Source organism: Mytilus edulis, chromosome 9, assembly GCF_963676685.1.
Source record: "Mytilus edulis chromosome 9, xbMytEdul2.2, whole genome shotgun sequence".
NCBI lineage: Eukaryota > Metazoa > Mollusca > Bivalvia > Mytilida > Mytilidae > Mytilus > Mytilus edulis.
This window is the reverse complement of record NC_092352.1, coordinates 21,269,022-21,289,427: the sequence shown is the minus strand read 5'-3', so window position 1 is coordinate 21,289,427 and position 20,406 is coordinate 21,269,022. Positions and strand designations below refer to the sequence as shown.

Genomic DNA, 20,406 nt, shown 5'->3' with positions numbered 1-20,406 from the left:
ACAGCTTATATGGTTAAATTTTTAAACACAAATATAATTGAGAATGGAAATGGGGAATGTGTCAAAGAGACAACACCCCAAACAGAGCAGAATAAAATATATATATTACAAAATTTTGTTGAATTTTAAAAGAATCTTATTGAGCAGCTAGAGTAAAATTTAGATTAATCTCCCATTAGGGGCGGATCCAGCCATTTTAAAAAGGGGGGTTCCTAACCCAGGACAAAAAAGGGGGGGGGGGTCCAACTACATGTCCCCATTCAAATGCATTGGTTGTCCAAAAAAAGGGGGGTTCCAACCCCCTCTGGATCCGCCACTGTCTAAGGCAAATTATCCAAGAGTGTTTTGATTGGGGTCCTTCATTTCTTTATTTTTTTCCCCCCCTATTCTTTATTTGATTTTGACCATTAAAATCTATATATAATTATATTTTATCCTATTACTCATATTATTTGAAAAACACAAGATTCTAGATTATATGTAAGTTTGACCTCTGTTTCTACAGGAACAGCGAGAGTGGGGGGGACCATCCATAACCAGAGCAGCCATTGATGTTATGCAATTGAATTAGTATAAACTGCTTCAATTTATTTTATCATAGTAAGGTCTCCTTTTAACAGGTAAGAATCACAATCTATAAGAGCTGCTGTTTGACTTCTAATTACTGTCAGCATGCACAAGAATTAAATATTGAAATAATGTTTTATAGAAATATGGTCAATTTCCCCTGAAATTATTTTACATAAGGGCTGTTTTCAAAATTTGTTTTCTTTTTTTTCTTACATTTTACAGAACATCAGCTTCATCGATGTTCTATGAGCTTGTGAGGACAGAATATAATTTGTAAAGTAATTTTCAGTTTTGCTGCTACCTTGCTGAGAAACTGGCTCTGTCCTCTATTTAAATGTTGGTGCTTTTGAATTTTGTTGTGCAATGGGAATCAAAAGCGAAAAAAGTAATCAACAATTGATAAAAGACTTCCTTGAACCCAATCCTTTTGCCTGTACTCAAAATAGACTTAAAGAAAAACTACTCATGCATAGATATAAAAATATAATCTGACTATCAATTTACATCCATAACATCATCATTTATTTGGATTTCCTCTTTTTCAATTGTTCTAAATAGAACCCTAATGACTGCTGAACTTTATCCTGTAAACAAAAGTTTACAAAATTTTGAACATCACTATCTTGAGTGCTGCGTAATTTATCTGCTGTTTCTTGTCTCATTAATTGTTTTGACATTGCCCTGGCCATATCTGAAAAAAAAGATAAACAGTTAGAAACTGCTCATGTCAGAAATCTATTTAATCAAATTGATATCTTAACATCCATTGGAAATAAGTTATGCATATTTAGCACAAACTTTAAAAAGTAGATTACCTTTAGTAATATAACTCAAAATATAAGTAAGATATGTTACACTGTAAAAGAAACTGGCTTGCCTTTCAAAAGTTTTAATTAAATTGTAGTTCTTGCAGGATGATTTTAGGAAAATTTAAGAATACATTTATAAAAATAACAGAAGCACCATGAGTGCATAAGTTTAGTTGTGATCTTTCTTGATTTGTATAAAAGATATAGTATTTTGTGTCTCGTACTGGTTTTCCTTTCATTTTGTGGTGAAGACAATTGTCAATTGACAATATACATTTTTTTCAAATAATTGACAACAAAAATTTGCCCAAACTTGAGATTATTACTAATTGCTATAACTTTGACCTTGACCAAGTGACAAAATCAATAGAGATCATTTCCCCTTTCCCCCAATTCACTTCTATTTATAGGAAATAGACTTTGGATCAAAAAACCAATAGTTCTTGTTTTTATGCCCCACCTATGATAGTATAGGAGCATTATGTTTTCTGGTCTGTGGGTCCGTTCGTTTGTCCGTTCGTTCGTTTGTTCGTTCATCCGCCCACTTGTCACGCTTCAGGTTAAAGTTATTGGTCAAGTTTGTTTTTGAAGAAGTTAAAGTCTAATCAACTTGAAACTTAGTACACATGTTCCCTATGATATGATCTTTCTAATTTTAATGCCAAATTAGAGTTTTCGTCCGTCCGTTCGTCCTGCTTCAGGTTTAAGTTTTTGGTCAAGATAGTTTTTGAAGAAGTTAAAGTCCAATCAACTTGAAACTTAGTACACATGTTCCCTATGATATGATCTTTCTACTTTTTATGCCAAATTAGAGTTTTTACCCTAATTTCATGGTCCACTGAACATAGAAAATGATAGTGTGAGTGGGGCATCCATGTACTTGGGACACATTATTGTTTTCCAACTGGCAATACCATTTTCAAGTTATTTGGTGAGAGCTTGACATAAGATTTAAAATATTTTAGTTTGAGATAAAAAAAAAAAAAAAAAATCTCACTAATTCCAGTTTATTCACAATTTCAAAATCTGAAAGACTAAAGGTAATTTCATTGCTCAAACCTGAAAACGAAATAACATCACATCATTGCTTCAACTTCCTCTGTTTAGTCTGCTGTTTGCAAAGCAAAACACTTTCTAATTTAAAATGAATCTTCCATGTTTTTGTTGTTTTCTTTAAATTTATTATACAGAGTGACGTAATTTTTCATATCAGTATTCTTAGAAAGATTTTCTGCAATTTTCCAAAGTTCTGGAAGTGGGATGACCAGAACAAGTAAATTTACACATTTCTTTGATATACTGTAAATCAACTTATTTTAGCAAATACTTATTTCGTGTTAATCCCTTTTCAGTACACTTTGGGGTGATTTAATTTCATGATTTTCTGATTTGCTTGATGAAGATAGATAAGGAGAGATCCAAGTTTTACATATTCACAACGATTTATATTCCCAATATTTTTTTACTCGTGAAAGTCGCGAAAATAAATCACTGGCAAAATTTAATTGGTTTGCAGTAGCCTATATTTTAAGCAGTGCAACATGAGTTCCTTACTTGGTATTTTAACATATTCTAACATCTTCTTTTGAGCAGCTTCCATTATTTGCTCTGAGGTAACAACTTCATCAACCAAACCCTTCTGCAGAGCCTCGTCTGTTGAGTACAACTTTCCAAGAGCTAATGCTATTTCTGTTTCTCTGTGTCCTACAGTATTACACATGGCATCCTTAAACCTGTAAATTAGTTAGCACTGTATTTATAAACTATCAATAAATATGAAATATGAAATATTTCCTCCAGCAAAACAATGCTAAAAGAAGAAATTACACTTCTTGAACCTGTAGATTTATAGTTAACACTGTATTTATAAACTATCAATAAATTCTTATTATGAAATATTTCATTAAGCTAAGAGAATAAATCACACATGACACTAAGCTATTTCAAAATCTAATGGTCTTTTAAAAAAATACATTAAAAGCGCTATAAACAATGCCGTTGTTTTTCTTCTTTGTTCAGTTTTTGTTTGTTTATCAAGGCTTTTTACCAAGTTTTAAGAATTATGTTTATATTTCATACTAGTGATACTACATCTTAACCCCAAAACAATGATTTATCAAATTACCCAGTACTCAAAAAAGAATTTTGGCACATTTATGCTAAATTTGTAACAAATAATAATTCATACTGTAACTTATTCTCCCCCAATTATTAAAATGAAGATTCAGCATTCTCAAAAATTGTACAAGATCTTCATAAGTATTAAAAAATTTGAAAACCAAGGATTCTCAGACTTTATTTTGTCTGTCACTGAAAGAATTAATTAAACAAGAATATGTCCATAGTACACAGATGTACCACTCACACTTTCAATTTCCATGTTCAATGGACCATAAAATTGGGTCAAAAGTCTAATTTTACTTTAAAATAAGAAAGATCATATCATAAGGAACATGTGTTCTAAGTTTGAAGTTGATTGGACTTGAGCTTCATCAAAAACTACCTTGACCAAAAACCATAACCTGAAGCGGGACAGACGGATGGAGGGACAAACAGATGAACGCACAGACCAGAAAACATAGCTATCATAGGTGGGCATAAAAAACAAAAAAGAAACAGATGTCTTTTGATTGATGTTATTTGTTCGATTATTTTCAGTCAAAAACATAATTGTCACTGTCTTACAATGAGACTGGAGATCAAAATTTTTCATCACAATGTTTTACAATGCATAATTTCACATAAAAAAAATTAATTTAAACACAAAATACATTAAATTCAGCTGGGGGAAATCTATAAAGATGAATCTACTTCTTAAACATGTACAATGATCAGAATTTCATGGAATTTCTATACAGACTTTCATTCTTAAAATAAATTGCTTCACTGAGCACAGCTTGATACGACCAATGAGGTCCTACCCTGAACGGTTAAGGCAAAAATGGACACAATACTGCACTTGATGCTGGTCTGAATGTGGATTGTAATTCAATATTTGACACTATTAAATGACACATAATAAGTTGTTTTTTTTGCTTTGGTGCAATACACTGCTGTTGGAAATTTACCCCCCCCCCCAACAACAAAAAAAAACCCAGCATTTGTTACCTCCATTTTTTATTTGCTTTTGTGCAATACACTATGCTGTTGTGAATTGTCTCCCCCCCCCTGAATTTAAAAAAAACATTTGAAGAAATTTTGTTTTTTTGTTTTAAGTTTATGAAATCTTATTTTTCCCCAAAAAAATCTTACCCTCAAAATATGGTCATAATCTCAATTTAAATTTCGAATGGAGTTTGCAATTAAAATACATCATAAAAGTCTTAAAATAGAAAATGATAATCATGGCTAAAATTAATAAACCTTAATCAGCATTTTTAAAAGTAACTTCTTAAAATAAATTGACAGCTAATCACCTCAAGATAATACAACATTTCTTTATACATAATTTAAAAGCAGTGTAAGGGAGGTTATTCAAACACATCATTTTACTTAAGTAATTGTCCATTTACCAGGAAACCCTTGTTATACCCTTTTTGTTCCCCTAATTGGGTTGAGCCATAACCCCCCAAAGCCAATCCTTACCATCCCTTTGTGGTACGGAAATTTGTGGTATAATTTCAGAGAGATCCATACAACGTTCCACAAGTTATTGTCTGGAAACTAGAAAAATGCTTATTTGAGCCCCATTTTGGCCCCTAATTCCTAAACTGTTCAGACCATAATTCCCAAAATCAATCCCAACCTTCCTTTTGTGGTTATAAACCATGTGTTTAAATGTCATAGATATCTATTTACTAATACTCAAGTTATTTCTGGAAACCAAATATCTTTGGACAACGCTGTGATCTTATCAAAATAACAGTTAAATTTGGGGGAGGGGGAAAACGTAAGTATTAACTTAATGATAAATATAGATATTCTAAATATAAATGACTTTTTTTACTTTCTGTACTCACCAAAATGGAGCAACTATACCCTGAAATGTTAAAAATGTTGACTAAAACCATGTTTAACATAAGAGCTTTCAATGTTTGTTTTTAAATATCAATCAGCAATTTGAATTCATATTCACAAAAATTATCGCTTGTGCAAAAATCACAAATTGAATGCCTATCCATGTTATTACTACCGCCAGTTAAGATGAAACTACACCAGGGCATTAAGTCATTACTTAACTGCAATTGAATGTTACTTGTTTAATACAGCTTTAGATTAACACATGTATACAATGATCTTTGGTTTACAATGGAGAGCCAAGAGAGAGAGCGAGCTAAAACATAGTTGACAGTTCCGGACAATAGAGCCTATTATGGCGTTACCAGTTTTTCTTTTTTTTCTCTCATATATGAAATTAAAGTTACTTTTAAGACTCTGCATAAATGTTACAAGAACAAACATATTAATTGTAGAAAAAAAACACACTTTCATAGGGTAGACTGCCCTCAAGTGATATCGGGGATTATTCTGCCCCACTTATACATAATAATAATCAAACAAATAATATTTAAATTTGCTATTCCAACGCAAATTGTTTTTTGTGCTAATGGTCCACACTAGTTATATTAGAACGCAATAATTTGTCTCTCACTAAGATAGCAAATAATTGTCTTGAAGAAATTTAGGAGGATGGCGTTCCCGTGTGGATCGTCGAATTACATCGGTGTTTACTTGATCATCAGGTTCGTGCTGTAATTCATTTTCGCCTATTGGTAAGCCTAAGTCACTTGGTTCGTTTTCGAAAAGTTCCGGTTCTAACTCCTGTAAATGAGGAATGGATATTACATTCGGAATGTCAGGGGGTTTAGGCGGGCTTTGTGGTTTTCCTGTATTATCGTCCTCGTCTGAAGATGTAGAATTGTCGTAACTATAAGTATCCTGTTGGCGTAAAGTGTTTAATAGTGACGGGACTTTATAACAATCACTCCTTTTTACACGGTATGATGTATTGCGTAACTGAGAACCAACAAATTTTCTTATGTTGCACCAAGAATTGTCTGTAGAAACAACTAGGTATCGGTCACGAGCACAAGTTTTGTTTCGGTCGTTATATAAGTAAACTAGATCACCAACTTCTAAATGCGGAGATTCGGGTAGGGCTCCAGAGGGAGCTTTAGTAATTTCGCTGTACCTGTGGTTCGATTTTCGTAACTCATATTGACGCTGAATAAGACTCTGATCTGTCAAAGGTATTTGGTTGTTTGAGAATTGGTCACGTTGAGTCCACATTTCTCTTGCGGATAACCCACGGTTACGAATGCGAGAATTTAAACGGGCAATAGCCAGAGTGAGTGACAGGGGTGATATACATCGTGTATTCGGATCTTGTCGTAAAATTTCGTCTTCTAACTCTTGAATTGCCTTGTCGGCTACAGGATTTTTGTTTTTGTTTTTGAAACGACCAACTTCTATGGTAATTCTATGTCGACGCAACAGTTCATCGTTGACCAGAGCTTGGAATCCTGGTGCAGGGTCGGTACGAACAACAGCAAATGGTCCATCTAGTGGACATAGTTCAACACAAAGACACAATAAAGACTCACGTAAAGTTTCTTGGCGCTCGTCTGTGATCAAGCGAGCGGCTGTGTATGACGTAACATATTCGCGCACAACTAGGATAAGCTGTCGTTCACGCTTCATCACATCTGCAGCAAATGCAGACCCTATTGTCTCTGGTGGGTCACCTGTAGATTGTTCATTTAACTTGTGAGGAATTTTTTGAAGAGCGGCACATTGATGACATCCATTACTGACAGTTTCAATTGCTTTGTCCATATCAAGTGCGAAGAAGTAACGGTGTACGACAGATTTAAGTTGATAGGTTGAAGGATGGTCGAGTTTGATGTGTAACGATGTAAGTAGTCCATCTAAAACCTGACGAGGAACAACAATACATTCACGTGTAGGAGCCATCGGCTCGTTTCTCTTAACAACGAGTAAACCGTCTTTAGCAATACACGCATTGTTCAAATAGCGTTTTATGTCCTTCACATTGGTAAGTTTTTTTGACGGTCTGGTCCCTTGGCGCAAGTGAGCATGTGTTCGCCGTAAGTCCGAGCATTCTGTTTGGATTGATATCCAGGCGTTCCTGCTTGTAAACGGAAGTTTTTGAATCCCTTCAAGAATGTCTTTTGTTGAGATATGTCTAACAACTGAATTTTCAGTAAATTGTACAAATGTACAGATTTGACAGGCTGAATCCTCACAGTCTGGAGCATTGCGACTTGCAAAATCGGACGGAAGTATAGCAGCTCCTGCTACATGTCTTACTGTTACTTGATATCTACAGGCTGTTGAAAGAAATGTCGAAACACGTGGACTTGCTGAAAATTCTCCCCTACACAGCTTCTCAAATGCCTGAACACAGGGTTTACTATCGGTCAATATGCAAGTGTTATGTTTTGATTGTATGATATACGGACTAAAGTGCTTAATAGCTGAGGCAATAGACAGTGCTTCGATTTCACAAGGCAGCCACGTTAGTTGGCATTTTCGCAGTTTTGCACTAAAAAATCCAGAAACATGTATTTTATCATCACGTGTTATGTAAAGGGTAGCGCCTAAGCCATGTTTTTTTACAGAACCATCGGTAACGATCCATAGTTGATCATTTGGTTGAGGTAAAAATATTGAACGATTTGTTGAAAGAGCTTTCTGGGCCTGTGAGAATATATCAGTAAGTTCCTCTGACCATTTTATAGTTTCTTTAGATTCTCGACCGGCTACAATATCATCAAGTTTACCTAGTAATGAAGCGCAATCTGGTATTACTCGTGCGAGTACTTTATACGCTCCAATAAAAGACCGTAAACCACATACTTTGTCTGGTTGTGGACAAATTGATAAGGTAGAAATACGATGCGGGTTGGCTTTGATAGTTCCCAATTGCCAAATCCATCCAAGAATAGTTGTAGTTTTGGGTGCGATAATCGTTTTAGTAGCAGACAAATTTAGACTGTTCTTTTGCAGAGCCTGGAGAACCCTTGTCCAGTTTTGTAGTAATTCGAGTTGGGTATTTCCACCGCAATAAAGATCATCAGCTATTTTAGCTACAACACCTTCTTCTACCAGATCACCTAAAACACGACACATTAGCTCCTCAAGTGCTGTTTCTGAGCCTGGCATGCCCATTGCAGAGCGCACGCACACCTTTAAAGGGGGTTACTACACCACAGTATTTCATTGAATCACTCGAAAGTGGAATTTGGTAGAACGATTTAGTAAGGTCTGTAGCTATTATGTATTTCCACTGTGCTATTTGACGTAAGGTTGAATCAACATCTGGCATGAGTGACGGTTGGGGTTTGCTATATCGACCTACGTCTGCAAATGCGGTAACTAAACGGAAACTGCCATTTGGTTTCTTAACTAAAAAGGACGGGTTAACATACTCTACAGATACGCCAATATCTTCAGGGCGTTTGAAAACACCAATTGCTTCAAGTTCATCAAATTTTTGTTGAAGTTCTACTAGTTGATTACGGGAATATTGCGGCACACGGCCTTTGCGTTGCGGTGGTTGGACTGGTCCCATGTTCACTCTAGCTTGAAATGGACCGGCGGCACCATTGTATCCCTTGAAATGTGGGTCAAAAACATCATCAAAGTCTTTTACTGTATCCCTGAATTTTACTTTTAACTCTTGAGACAACAAATTATCTGGGTCAATTTTTACTGATTCTGAATGATTTGTCAATCTTGGCTGATTTATTTTATCACTGTTTTTAATTGATTCGACAACATCACTTTTACACTCAGGAACATATGTTGATCGTATTTGACAAAAGTGTTCGTTGCGTCTTAAACTATGGGGTTCCTGTGTCAAATTTGGAATACGAATTCTGCCGGCAACGCTTGTAATCAAATTTGGCGGGGGCCACACGTTTGAATCCTTTACAGCATGCATTAATGAAACATGCGACTCTAATCTTGGTTCAATGGCGAATGTATCATCAGTTGAGCAAATATCAGATGGTAATTGCATTTCAAGAAAATCACCAGGCCAAATAGTTGTAAATTGAGCTGGAGCACATAAAACGTGTGCCCGACGGACTGTATGATGTTCGGACGTGTTTTGAACGGAGCCATAAGTATAAACGGTATTGTTACCCAGTATTACTTGACGTTTAGCGGGACGGATAGAAATGTCATTTTTTTCCATAAAAGGAATACCAGCCAAGATGTCTACATCCAAAGTTTCGACGACTAAACCCTCAAAATGTAGTTCAGGTCCATCACGTGTGAAATTAGTGTGCACTTCCCCAATGACTTTGAGGGGTGAAGATCCATCGGCCTGATGTGCAGATTGTGAGCTAGACTTTATTTCAATACCCATTCGTTTAGCTGCGGAAGCACGCAACATGTTGCCGGTCGCACCACTATCAATAGTTAGACGCGTGTTATAATGTGTATGGAACACGTCAAGATACGGAGACTGACGGACTTGGACTCGGTTTACTGAATGCATAGGTTTAGAAACAGTGTCGACTTCTACGTCTGACAATTCGTCATCTGAATTATCTAATATTCCAGCAATTTGTCGGGCTTTAACCATGTATTTTCGGTCGCTGTTCGGTAAAAAAGAGCACTTGCTGAGGAAGTGGCAGTCGGGTCTACCTGCTGCTTTACACAACGGACAACTTTTAATAGAGCGTGGATAAGATAATTTGAGTTTTTCTTCATGAACAAACTTGGATTTTGCAGGAAAGTTAGAAGTAGCTGCTCGCATAACTTTTGCATCCTCAGAATTACGGAGTTCCTCAAGTAATGAGTCAAGCGCTTGCGAAACTTCCGGTTTTATTGACGACAATGTTCGCGATCTCAATTCTGTTCCATATCTTTGTTTGACCAGTTTTGGTAGGTCTGTATGTATTAGTCTTAACCATGTTAGAACGACAAAATTTTCAAGTGAAGGTGTCATTTCTTCATCTTCCACGATTGCGCCCCCGTGATGCGTTATTTGGGTATCGCGTCGGAGCAGGTTGTCATCAACAAAGGCCATTATTCGTTGATAAAGGTCTTCTGGACGTTCGTTCGGTTCAAAATGTATTGCTGCAAAGTCTATAAAATGAGCACCCGTTGATTGGAATCCATAATGTAAACGGATGGTTTGCCATATATTTTCAATAGAAGTAGAATTTTTTACTATAGTGTTTCTAGATATAACTGGGCAATAATTGGCTATTTGACCAAGCATTAATTCTAACATGCTGACTTTTTGTTCACGTGTACGCCTATTTGCTTCGGCTACATCTTCACCATCATTCAAAAAGCCACGATTGGGACCAAACCTAGTTTTCTTTTCCCATTGTACATTGTCTCCTAAGAATGGTGCAAAATGTGGGTCTAATGATAACGTGTATATTATGTTTTGTCTCCAGTTTTCAAATGAATTTACAGTTTCAATTTTAGTAAGGCACCACTGTTTAGGTGCTCTGTGAGTATTTGCCATTGTATTATGCTCTTGCTTATTTATAATGCAGATTAAGTTTCACGGTAAATATTTATTTACGGATGACCTAGACAGGTTTTAGTCAGTCCCGATGTTCGTCTCAACAATATGATGAATAATAAACCTTTCTTGTAGGCGTAAATTCGTATCACGCTGCCACCACGCCAGTTAAGATGAAACTACACCAGGGCATTAAGTCATTACTTAACTGCAATTGAATGTTACTTGTTTAATACAGCTTTAGATTAACACATGTATACAATGATCTTTGGTTTACAATGGAGAGCCAAGAGAGAGAGCGAGCTAAAACATAGTTGACAGTTCCGGACAATAGAGCCTATTATGGCGTACAATAAAGTATAGCTTGCTTCAATTATTTCCATTCTGATTAGGACAATTACAGTAATTTTTATGTCCGATGTGTAAAGGTGTATAGCTTTTGTTTAGCCTTAGGCTCTTCCCTTTTATGTTTAAAAACAAGCATATGGCATGCAAGGTGGCCCGAGAACAGTTATTTCGTAGTGCATTTCTTTTAGACAATTCAAATTAAAAAAATCGCACCTGATCTTTCTCAAAAAGATTTTTACAGTGCAGTGTACTACCAGTGAGACAAATAATATCAAAATTATAGAAACTTCTACCCGCTCTAACTCAAAATATTGACAATTCTGTGTTAAGGGGGTGTAAAATTCAGTTTGACAGCTTCAGACGTGATAAAATTTGACCTTTTTGAACTAGACCAAATCACTACTTAACATAAAGATTCAGCACCCAAATTTTTTTAACATGCAAATACATCCCCCTACTTAACATTTCATGCATTTAATATCAAGAAATAAATTGGGAAAGTGTATCAAATAAAACATGCAAGTTATACACTGTTTACGACTATATTCGTATACAAGGAAAACCAAAGGACGATAACTATATCCTTGGACCAGGTGGGTTTTTTAGAGGGAGGGGTTTTGAACAGCCAACATAAACAGTGTGGTATCTAAGTCAAATATGTCAATTGCGAATTGTAACACATTGTAGTCAGTAAGAGTTTGAAAGTGTTTAAAGTTAATGAAATACATTAAATGCATGCCAATTTGATAAAATTCATTTTTCTGCATTAGTCAATATACGCATGTGTAAACAAATTTTATTGGATTTCGAGCATGTGTTTGTTTACAAAGCAAAAAAAGCAGGTCATATTAGAATTCCAGTGTATTTTTTGATATAATTGGGATTGTAGAATTGTGTTTCTGTTTCATTCTTATATTATCTTGTAGATACAGTTCCATATGCATGTTGACAAGCAGTGTACTTGATATTTTCTTGCTAAGGAAGTATTTTACTTAAAGTCATCAAAAATGAGGAATCTTACAGATTTCTGATTAAATTGTATACTAGTTTTTAGACCTGAACTGATCTGGCAATTTATACCTCCTGGTGTTTTGCGACTACCTATGAGAACATATATTTATCATTATAAATGGAGTGGCTTTTTTTGTTTTTCTCTCAATCTTTATTTTTCCCCTCAAGAAGGGCATCCCACATCTTCTAAGGTACACTGACCATGAATTAAAAGTTTTTTTTAATTCCTGCTGTCAACCGAGATCAGCTACAGCAATTTTGGAAAAGTTTGCAGAGCCATACAAGCCATTGGTGAATGGCTGTTAAACTCACTTGGAGGATCAGGCAAGTTGATTTCAACAAAAACAAAAGTATCAGTATTTCAATTACAGCTGTTATATATAAGAAGTTAATCATTACAATATATATCTCTTACCAATAAAGTCTCATTAAGACCAATGGTGTAATTAGGAGCCATTATTCTGTAATCACATGATATAGATATCAAGCATCCACCTGCTGGACTGTGTCCCTAAAAATGATCACATCACATATAATTCTAATGATGGAAATTCTTAATATTCATATGGATTTACAAAATAATTTCAAAGGAAGAGAGCAAAAATATGGAAAAAAGACAGAATCTTATTGTGCTGGGGAATATAAGTAACAGTTTATATCCATTTCTTTATAACACATTCTTGTAACAATAATGTTTGAAAGATTACCAGATAAAATTAGTATATCAAACATCAATTCAATTATTCATCTGTGCATCTATTTTTGTAAGTTTTTTAGTACATGTAGTATTAAACTTTGTTTTTTTACCAAGTTCTTCATTACTGCATTATGAGTTAATAAAAATCATTCATTTTTGTTCATTATGATTCATGTCACTGGGTTCCTGTTTTATGTACATTTACCCAATTTATACTTTCATTTACCAATACAGTACATTCTTTTTTTTCCTCCTTAATACACTATGCCTTACATTTATGGCTGCAATTGTTGCCAGTGGTGTCACATAAAGCTGTAGCCACATGTCTTGTAATGCCCTCCAGAAATTATGTAGTCTTTCCTCATTAGGTTGGTACATCTCCAATATATCAATGCCAGCAGAAAATATTTTTGGTACATCCTGTGCACAGACAAAAATGAAAACATATGATTTTCAATCTTATGTTGCATTCTTCTATAGGAATTTTTTCTCTGTAACCTTCCATGTTTAATTTACCTCTTTAAACTATGGATACTTTCATTACTTGTACACCAAAATGAAATTAAGATTACAAGTGTTAACCAGATGCTCCGCAGGGCGTAGCTTTATACGACCGCAGAGGTTGAACCCTGAACGGTTGGGGCAAGTATGGACACAACATTCAAGCTGGATTCAGCTCTAAATTTGGATTGTGATTAAATAGTTGACACAGCATAGGTTTCTGACACAGAATAAATGTGTTCTAATGAACTTAAAATTTTTGTTTTCTCTTAGAGCAATTCACTATGCTGTTGAATATTAATCCTCTCAAAAAAATGTTTGAAGAAATTTTCTTTTTTATTTATGAAATTTCAAATGAGAAAAATTGAACCCAATTTTTTTAATCACATCCCCCTTTCCCTTATTCCAAAACTAATCTCAATTAAAATTTCTAATGGAGTTTGCAACAATAACTACTCATTTAAATACATCATAAAATATTAAGATGTAAAAAAACTGCTTGTTATCACTGAATGGTAAAGATTATTTTAATTTATCAGTTGGTAGTAAAAAGTGAATATACATTGTATATTGTATATAACAAAGATTTAAGTTGATTCTGGACAAAGAAAGATAACTCCAATTAAAAAAAAATCTTGCTATTGCACAATATTTTGCAATTAGATATTTCTTGCTTACTATTCTGGACAAAGAAAGATAACTCTAATTAAAAAAAAATTTGCTATTTCACAATATTGTGCAATTAGATATTTCTTGCCATTGCGCAATACTGTGCAATTGAAAAGACTTGCTACTGCACAATACTTAATATAATAATTTTAGATCCTGATTTGGACCAACTTGAAAACTGGGCCCATAATAAAAAATCTAAGTACATTTTTGGATTCAGCATATCAAAGAACCCCAAGATTTCAATTTTTGTTAAAATCAGACTAAGTTTAATTTTGGACCCTTTGGACTTTAGTGTAGACCAATTTGAAAACAGGACCAAAACTGAAGAATCTACATACACAGTTAGATTTGGTATATCAAAGAACCCCATTTATTCAATTTTTGATGAAATCAAACAAAGTTTAATTTTGGACCCCGATTTGGACCAACTTGAAAACTGGGCCAATAATCAAGAATCTAAGTACATTTTTAGATTCAGCATATCAAAGAACCTAACTGATTCATTTTTTGTCAAAATCAAACTAAGTTTAATTTTGGACCCTTTGGACCTTAATGTAGACCAATTTGAAAACGGGACCAAAAGTTAAGAATCTACATACACAGTCATGACAGTTAGATTCAGCATATCAAAGAACCCCAATTATTCAATTTTGATGAAATCAAACAAAGTTTAATTTTGGACCCTTTGGGCCCCTTATTCTGTTGAGACCAAAACTCCCAAAATCAATACCAACCTTCCTTTTATGGTCATAAACTTTGTGTTTAAATTTCATAGATTTCTATTTACTTATACTAACGTTATGGTGCGAAAACCAAGAAAAATGCTTATTTGGGTCCCTTTTTGGCCCCTAATTCCTAAACTGTTGGAACCTAAACTCCCAAAATCAATACCAACCTTCCTTTTGTAGTCATTAACATTGTGTTTAAATTTCATTGATTTCTATTTACTTAAACTAAAGTTATTGTGCGAAAACCAAGAATAATGCTTATTTGGGCCCTTTTTTGGCCCCTAATTCCTAAACTATTGAAACCAAAACTCCCAAAATCAATCCCAACCGTTCTTTTGTGGTCATTAACCTTGTGTCAAAATTTCATAGATTTCTATTAACTTAAACTAAAGTTATAGTGCGAAAACCAAGAAAATGCTTATTTGGGCCCTTTTTGGCCCCTAATTCCTAAAATGTTGGGACCAAAACTCCCAAAATCAATACCAACCTTCCTTTTGTGGTCATAAACCTTGTGTTAAAATTTCATAGATTTCCATTCACTTTTACTAAAGTTAGAGTGCGAAAACTAAAAGTATTCGGACGACGACGACGACGCAGACGACGACGCCAACGTGATAGCAATATACGACGAAAATTTTTTCAAATTTTGCGGTCGTATAAAAATAATACCCAGAATGCTATAGGTTTTCGCACTGTCAACTATTACACTATAATCATAAACATAATATTTTAGTTCATTTTTGATAATCAAACATGGTTCCAAAATCTGAAGATACCTTTTACTAAGAAAAAAAACCCAAGCTAAACTGATCAATCTTATCCCCATTTTTATTTGTAAGATCATAGTCAACAGAATTGGTGGACATATACAACTATGTACATATATTTCTCAGACATCACAACATTTTGACCACTACCTTTTTTTTTTCAACATAAGGAATGAATGATTGCATAAGCAAACTTCTGATTTTTTTCTTTCATTTGTCATGCAAGGGCCTTTATATCTTTCTATACTGTATTGGTTTTGATCCTTGATGAAGGTTGTACATGGCCCTTTTGTTGTATACATTGTCATCCTTTGGTCTCTGGTGGATACTCGTCTCATTTTCATTTCACAATTCCTTATTTTTATTTGGCAACATATATATACATGTACATTTTGTATATCTGACACTTTTGTTTAATTTTCAGACTTATTCGTAAATAGAGTGGTTAATCAAATCAGCAAAATGGGAAGAGAAGGAGAATATGACATTTTAATCTTCTCTGGATTAGCAAATGCAAAATGAAATTATTTACTGCTGTTTCCACATATTAGTATTTGAGAAAGAATTTTAAATACATTACTTACAGAAGTTAATATCAAGCCTTTACATTTCTTGTTTTGTTCTAAGGTGACTATGTTATTTCTGATATCCTGAAGGAACTCGAGATTCAAACTGTTCACTGGTTTTCTTTTCATCTTCATTAAAGCTATACCTAGAATAATTACACTGAAAATGTTACTTATTGACGTTCTTATCATAAACAACTTTAAGGTGTTTTTAATTTTAGCACATACTTTAGTTTATAACATACCAAACTCTTTATAGCAAAACATGAAATCCTGGCAGGTTAAAATGTAAACATAGTACATTGTATACATAAGTGACAAGAAATATACAATAATGTATAATTATTCCATTAATGAATATCTCTTTAAAATGTGTGCGAGAGTTATTATAGATTCTACAGAAAATTAAATAACTGATTTTATGTTTAAGAATATATATATGAAGGAATTTCAGGGTATATCTTTAATTGCGTTCTCCACAAAACTAAGACAACAAGATTAATTTACTGTAATTTATTCTGTACTGCAATACGATATTACTATTTTTATACATGTATTTTCATGCTACTGCATCATCACAATTTACTCACAGTTTCATAGCGCTAGACTTTACTAATTCATTCTAAAGAAAAGTTAATATTATAATTCATATACCTGTCTGTTCATCTACAGAAACATCTATTGTTGAAGACATCATCCTTTGCCCATACATCCATGTTGTCTTCCTGGGTATAAATCTTCTCAATATTGATGAGGCTGAATTGTAATCAAATTGCAGGTTTTTCAATATATGATAATTAAAATGAGAAAAAAAGAAGCAAAAACATGGAGAGAGCAGACTTTTAAAAAGGGGAACTACATCCACTTCATTTGAACTATGGTTGTCATTGGGAATCATATCACATGTCAATATTTTTATAATGAAATCTTGCACTGTCATAAGTTGCCAAATAAACTTGATGTAAAAAAAAAAATCTCCATTGACAATGATTGACCATATTAGATAATTTAGCGATCAAAATTCCATGTCAAAATCAGTGTGTTTTGGTGATCCAGTACGTTCAGAGTACATTTTTTTGGCTTACTAAATGCTTAGGAATTTCCCTTTGAATGATTTTACAGACAGTTTAATTCTATGATGGCTTCCTTGTTGTACAAATTTTGGACTCAAAAATCAGCTGTTCAAACTTATATTATAACAAACTATTCATTAAAATAAGAAGATTATCACAATCTGGGCATTACTAAGCCTTGCACTTACAGATCAGATTGTTGCATATTTAATAATTCATGTTGGACAATAGTGTATCATACTCAATTTATGTAATGAATTGCATGTTGAATATCAACTTTAATAGGGTCCTAAATTAAACCTATTTACACTTTTGGTATTTAGCTGTATTTTGCCTCCTATTGACCTTATATTACCTCCGAATAACCTTTTGATGTCAAGCAACAATAACTTTTTAGTTGTGATGTCAAATGTTTTAAATTAATAATTATTATGATTTTAAGTTTACGGGAACCTTTTTGAATTATGATGTTAAGTTTACGGGAACCTGTGTGATTTTATGTAATAGTGGACAAATTTGTATACAAGTCATTGCAAGTGTTAATACTTCTAAAAATTTACTTAGGTTTACTTAGGTTCTTTTACTGATACAGGAACTAAAGTTCCTCTTCATCAGTCTCTATATTAAATCTTCTCCACTTCCAGTGATAGTTGATTTATAGTCTTCGTACATCATTGTTTGGTTCATCCAGTATTTGCCTAGTCTATTCTTAAATGTATTAGTGGTTGGTGATGTCACTATAATTTCGGGTAGTGTATTCCATGTTCTCACCACTCGTAGAGCAAAGGCATTTCTCCTTAATTCTGATCTGGCTCTCTGTGGAAATATTTTCAGACTGTTGCCCTGTACCCCTGTTCTTGTAGTCATATCCTTCAATAATTTACGAAATTGTGGCGCCTCTTTATCATATTTTCCGTTCAGTATTTTGTATAATTCAATCATGTCAAATCGGACCCATCTAAAATTTAGAGATGGTAGTTTTAATTTTTGCAGTCTTTTTGAGTATGTTAAATTCTTTATTCCTGGTAGTTGTTTAATTGCCCAGCGCTGCACATTCTCAATACACCTTATTGCTAATCCCAGCTGACCCAGCCGCTTGAACTTTTGGCGCATACAACAATCACTTTTCCATTGTGGCATTGTGGCGTCAGCTATTTTATTTTATGACGTCAACATTTTACGGGAACCTGTGTGATATCCAGTAATGGCGGACAAATATATATATAGCGATAAGGTGTATCATGTCAATATATTTTATTTTATATGGATGCCATACTGGGCTTGCAAACTCTATATAATTGTGTTCTTACGAGTGTCTTGTATAGTGGTACAAAGGTATCTGTATCTTGATATTGGAAAGTCTTAACATGGAATTTGCTTATTAACTTTCACATGTTTTTCGAAATTTAATTCAGTCAATAATTACTCCAATGTCTTTTTCTTCATATTGGAAGAGTATAAATTATATTATCATATTGATATTATTATTTTAATACTTAAGAATGCACAACTAAAGTTTTAGTAATTTCAACAAATAGTTCTGACTCAATTTTTAAATTATCATTATCATAGTGTCAGGTGTGTTCTAGTTATTGATCACAGGCACTTGTTTCTATCCATTGGAAGACCCACTATCAACGTATATTTAAATATATATATACGTTGATAGTGGGTCTTCCAATTGATAGAAACAAGTGCCTGTTTTGTTGATGCCTAAATTATAGCGGTCACTGATTGTAATTGATCATGCTCAGGGTAAATAAAAAACACTTAGTTAGAGCCTGTTCTACTGTCTCATTGAAGTTTACCCGGTATCTTCTTTTATTTGTGTTGGGGCCTTTTTAAACATATTCTGCAACTAAAAAGAATTTCTGAAGTTCAATCTTTGAACTTACCCATTATGTCTGGTACCTTTAAGAAAGGTTCCAGTAGAAGTGTGTGATAATATATTTCTCGGTATGGGAATTGTACTAAGTTTCCGGATCATTGCAAATTAGATGCCAAATGACGATATGGGCCATTATTCCTTGTGAATTATTTATTATGTCCCATTATGGATAGTAAAATTTTCTCTGAGTCGTTTAAATCACCCAAAACTAGGTGAGACATGCACAGAAATGATAGATATGAGTTAAACTGAGTCAAATCGTGGAGAAGCGTGACGTCAATACACTAGTGGACACACTGTAACGTTATTTTATGCATAAAACGCAGAGAAACAAGGGCTATAGAAGGAAATATATGGACACAGTGTTAAATCTAATTTAAGTTAAAGAAACAATAGCTATAACAGAGTATTTAAACACCGGAGTCTTGACACTTCCGATAGCAAATGATCTAGCCAGTTGCGTCAGTATATGTATACATGTCTCTGGTATAACGTTATATGTTAGAAAAAAAGGGTGCATTATATATTTTTTGCTGAACAAGTTCTATCTGAATTTCGATTTCATTACAAGTTATCTGCAAATCAAAATTCATAAAATTTTCAACATATACTGATTTTTTTCAAGTTTTATATACATGTTTTCATGTAAAGTCTAAAATAAAATTATTCATCTTGCATTCGTACTATAATATTTTCCTCTGGGAATCAGATCAAGATATTACTGGCATTCCAACCGTTACCAAGGAGTATACAAATCTTTGCCGTTACCGGCAAATCTCTGAGCCAAATCTTTATCAATTCTTCCTGGGATTCCTTTAAATAATGTAACATCATGGAAATACCACAGGTGTAAACTATACCATATATATACAGAAACTGAGACTATGACCTTTCGTATCGCTATGCTTCTCTATTGAATAGTTTACCACTGTCATACAAGTTAGAGGTTTAGCTAGTTATAAAACCAGGTTTAATCCACCACTTTCTACATACGAAAATGCATGTACCAAGTCAGGAAAATGACAGTTGTTATCCATTCGTTTGAAGTGTTTTGGTTTTGACATTTGATTGGGGACTTTCCGTTTCATGTGAATTTTCCTCAGATTTCGGTATTTTTGTGATTTTACTTTTTACCAGACTTTAAGAACTGATAAGACGACAAAGTTGACTATGATTGTTAAAATGAAATATACGTATATCATCGCGGTGCAGGGCGTAACATGTTGATTTTGACGTTTTTCACTACCGAAAAGGAAACAATAAAATTGAGAATGGAAATGGGGAATGTGTCAAAGAGACAACAACCCGCCCAAATAAAAAACAAC

At 33.9% G+C, this 20,406-nt stretch overlaps 1 protein-coding gene across 2 annotated transcripts; it reads right to left on the bottom strand.

The window, feature by feature from the left end:
- Positions 1 to 1,038: 1,038 nt before the first annotated feature.
- LOC139487795 (enoyl-CoA delta isomerase 1, mitochondrial-like) lies at positions 1,039 to 19,215 on the bottom strand. 2 transcript variants are annotated; one of them, XM_071272894.1, is made up of 8 exons: positions 19,089 to 19,215; positions 16,775 to 16,876; positions 16,139 to 16,266; positions 13,160 to 13,306; positions 12,605 to 12,700; positions 5,339 to 5,358; positions 2,934 to 3,112; positions 1,039 to 1,261 (listed from the first exon to the last, which is right to left on the bottom strand). In XM_071272894.1, the coding sequence occupies exons 1-8, from the start codon at positions 19,090 to 19,092 to the stop codon at positions 1,092 to 1,094; spliced, it is 846 nt and encodes a 281-aa protein (XP_071128995.1). In that variant the 5' UTR covers positions 19,093 to 19,215; the 3' UTR covers positions 1,039 to 1,091. The 2 variants fall into 2 exon arrangements, with proteins under 2 accessions (XP_071128995.1, XP_071128997.1); XM_071272896.1 differs by lacking the exon at positions 19,089 to 19,215 and adding an exon at positions 17,754 to 18,664.
- Positions 19,216 to 20,406: the final 1,191 nt, after the last annotated feature.

Excerpts from the sequence above, each read along its gene's own strand:
- LOC139487795 (XM_071272894.1), bottom strand. Across the intron at positions 5,359-12,604 it reads GTCTTAATGAGACTTTATTG|GGTATAGTTGCTCCATTTTG; the intron begins GTAAGAGATATA and ends TTAACATTTCAG. Across the intron at positions 3,113-5,338 it reads GGTATAGTTGCTCCATTTTG|GTTTAAGGATGCCATGTGTA; the intron begins GTGAGTACAGAA and ends ACTAATTTACAG.